General features: G+C 36.1%; 1 protein-coding gene across 1 annotated transcript in view; it reads left to right on the forward strand.

Annotated features, from left to right (window-relative positions):
• The window catches only part of LOC106874468 (uncharacterized), an 86,012-nt gene that overhangs the window by 40,106 nt on the left and 42,112 nt on the right, over window positions 1–3,794 (forward strand). The window contains exon 2 of the mRNA XM_014922205.2: window positions 2,728–2,880. Coding sequence (XP_014777691.1) covers window positions 2,728–2,880 — 153 coding nt within the window. The remainder of the gene's footprint in view (window positions 1–2,727; window positions 2,881–3,794) is intronic.

Here is a 3,794-nt window from a genome sequence, read left to right on the forward strand (position 1 = left end):
TAGGGTTATGATTATTTTTGCTATAACCTTAACCCTAACCCTATAACTCATAACCATAACCCTAACCCTAACCCTAACCCCAACCCTAACCCTAAAACCCTAACCCTAACTCTAAAACCCGAACCCTAACCCTAAAACCCTAAACCCTTACTAGGGAATAATTATATACTTAAACAGGGAATAACACACTTGACACCGAACACCACTAACTGTATTCAGCTGAATAGACGTCAGTGAGTGGTTGAAATTACAGAAATACGACAACTTTAACATGAAATAACTTGTGATGTACAATTTTTTTGTTAAGAAGGCTAAGAGAAAAAGTTGTTTTGTATGACACATTCTACCAGTGTCCCAAGTTTGAAAGTGTTTCGTTAAGAAAACAAGTGTTGGCCGTCAAATCATAAAGATCCGTATGTATATATATATGTAAATATTTATGTAAATATATATATGCATGTGTATATGTTTGTGTGTCTGTGTTTGTTCCCCCAACATCGCTTGACAACCAATTATGGTGTGTCTACGTCCCCGTAACTTAGTGGTTCGGCAAAAGAAACCGATAGTATAAGTACTAGGCTTACAAAGAAGAAGTCCTGGGGTCGATTTGCTCGACTAAAGGTGGTGCTCCAGCATGGCCGCAGTCAAATGACTGAAACAAGTAAAAGAGAGTAAAGAGTATGTAGATATATATATATATATATACATGGGTTAGGGTTAGGGTTAGGGTCATACTAATATATACTTTTGTTATTTACACCACCTGTCCTCGTCTATTGTTATTTTTTGTATATTCTCCCATATATATATACATGCATACGTATCAAACCCACACACCAAAAGATGATTTTATAAAGACACATGGGTTAGTTGGCTGGAACTTCGAAGTCATTGTCAACAACATTCTTATAGAAGAATAATGAATTTATTCTCTACAAAAGTATAAAGTAAGTTATCAGATTAAAATTGTTTTTATAACAGAGCGTAAAAACAAACATTATTATTTCACACACACACACACACATGTATATATCAGGTTGAAATTGTTTTTATAACAGAACGTAAAAACAAACATTACATATATATATATATATATATATATACATATATATATCGGACAATGGATATGAGTTAGAATAAGAACAGTAATAAGCGAGTGAAGAACAAATATATAGTGTTTATTTGGGAAAAAAAAACAAAAACAGATAGAATTGACCGTCCTGAAATACAACAATATCTGTTCCAACATACGATTTCACATCAGGAGTCTTGCAACACACACTTCATAAACGTGTATATATATATATATATAGAGAGAGAGAGATTATAAATGACGTAACATTTTTTAAAATGAACTTTTTATTTCCAGTTTTCCCTGTTATAGCATGAAACCGCACGGCCAGGGGGATCGTGAAGTTTTGTATAAAACAAAAGAACAAGACTTCTTTTCTTCAAGAGAAAGAAAAAGAGAAAGAAACAAAAAATACTAATAAATAGAATTTTAAAATACAAACAAAGAGAACAGAGAGAACAGGATGAATAAAAAATAAACAAATAGAAGAAAATAAAATAGACTACACACTCAATCGTCAATCACTCATAAAATCTTAATACAGTTCTACAAGAAGTGACACTAGAGGACTACCATGTGTTTACAGACTCATTGTAGAGCCTCCACCTTTTATAAAATTCCTCTTGCTTGCTTTCATTGTATGATCTGTTTCTTTCAATTAGATATCTGTCGTGCGCAAAGTATCTAAAAATGCTTGAAGTTGAGAGTGTTTTTTTTGCCACCTAGGGTTTTTATCTAATATTAGCAAGTCAAATATGCCAACAGTATATGTGGTTTTTCTGAATCCGAATAGAATGAGCTATGGGTCAAGTTTCATGTTGTGAACATGGATGCACTTTTCATACAGCAAATCTAAGAAGCATTGTCAGAAGACTTGTACACATTTACAATACCAAAAAAGGTGTGACACCGTCTCCTGCCAAAAATCATTCCGATAGTGTTAGCTAGTTTGCTCGGGAAAATGTTACCAAATACAGCTAAATTTTTCAGTTTTGTGGAGGAAGCATGGTATAAGAGTTTCCATTTGGATTCACAGTGAATGTCCATCAACTTTCTCATCCAGGATAGTTTTAAAGAGTTGACGTAAGCAAAAGCTTCAACCATACCAAGTTCACCTTCTTTAACAGGCTTACAAGCAACAAGAGAAATTTAAATAATATTTTGTTTCGTTCCTGAAGAAATTTACCCGGTGGATTTGGTAGAGTAAGGAAGAGGCAGTTCAATTTTGAAATGAGTAGTGATATTATAACCGCAATTCTACCAAAATAATCACATACTGAGAACTAGATGGTAATAAACTTTGGAAGACAAGATTCAAAATTTCAAAAAATATCAGTGGATATTAATAATATATCTGTTTTACCCTTCTCTTGATTGGAAACCATTTTTGAGAATATTCAGCAGAGGATGTCAATAAACAAATAACTGTCTCTTTGGTTTACAGTGGACAAACTCATCTTCTTCTGTAGAATATATAAAGTGGTGGTGGAAGGGGGATCCCGTTCATCTGACGCAGGATGCGTTACTGAGAAGATAATTTGTTTATCCTACCATTGAAGCGATAATCCTTACAGTAAAGAGAGGTGTATTGTGAATTAATATTTGTCTGATTGAATATATAGTCAACTAATTGTCCAATATTTCTCTCTTCGTAGATTTCTTGGAAAATATTGATCGGGCCAATCAGTTTTTGAAAATGAAAATGGTCGGAATAATATCGCGAACAAGTGATGATGAAGATCTTTTGTCAGATGCCGGAAGCGGAAATGGTGCGCCCGTTTCATCGAAACGCAATTTATACCTTTATAGTAAGTGTTCCTTCGCCAATAAAACTTTATATTATATACGCATATGTATGTAAACACACACACGCACACACACACACACACGCACACACACACGCACACACATGCACACACACGCGCGCGCGCGCACACACACACACATATACATGTGTGTGTAAGTGTATATGCATATACATATTTCACGTTAAGTAACTTGATCTGAGATCGTGTGCTGAAACAAAAACAGTTACAGCGAGGAAGGTGTTTATAAGCCATTTGAAAACACACTATTATATTATTTCCCATAAATGGTGTACAAAGAGGGGGACAGCACAAACAAATTTGAGGTCGACAAATGAGATAAAAATTTACATGGGATATGTGCTTAATCGAATGATAAACAGAAACAATAATTACAGACACAAGAAACAAATGAGACAAAAGTAAACAGGTATGCTCCGACCCCACAAGCCCTGTCTTTTCGTCGACACCTTGTTTTTTTTCCTTTATGACGCGTTCACGCAGGGTCTTTCCCACCCAGCATCAGTGCAACACGCATCCATCGTTTTTTAAACACACTCTCAGACAGACATCTTATTTCCAACCCCATTTTTCTTTTCAAGTGACACTTAAAAAAGTCCACATCTTGGACAGGTCGACGGCCCAGGCTGGCCGTGTCTGGTGAGTTTATCCCGAACCGGTAAAGGTCCTCTGTAATACTGCCAGGCCAAAGACTTTTGGAAGTTATCCAGTGTCTTCGGCCCGAGTGTTCTTCGGAACTGGTTGTCCAACAGAATATCATCGAGACCCAAAGTCCTTTCCAGGCCATCGTCATTTCCTACCTCTACCAACCCTCTATAAAAAAATGCGGTGGTACCGAGACCGCTGGCATTGCCCGAGTCCTGGAACTGGAGGAGTGCCGCAAGGCACTCCGTATA

This window comes from Octopus bimaculoides, chromosome 7 (assembly GCF_001194135.2).
Source record: "Octopus bimaculoides isolate UCB-OBI-ISO-001 chromosome 7, ASM119413v2, whole genome shotgun sequence".
Classification (NCBI taxonomy): domain Eukaryota; kingdom Metazoa; phylum Mollusca; class Cephalopoda; order Octopoda; family Octopodidae; genus Octopus; species Octopus bimaculoides.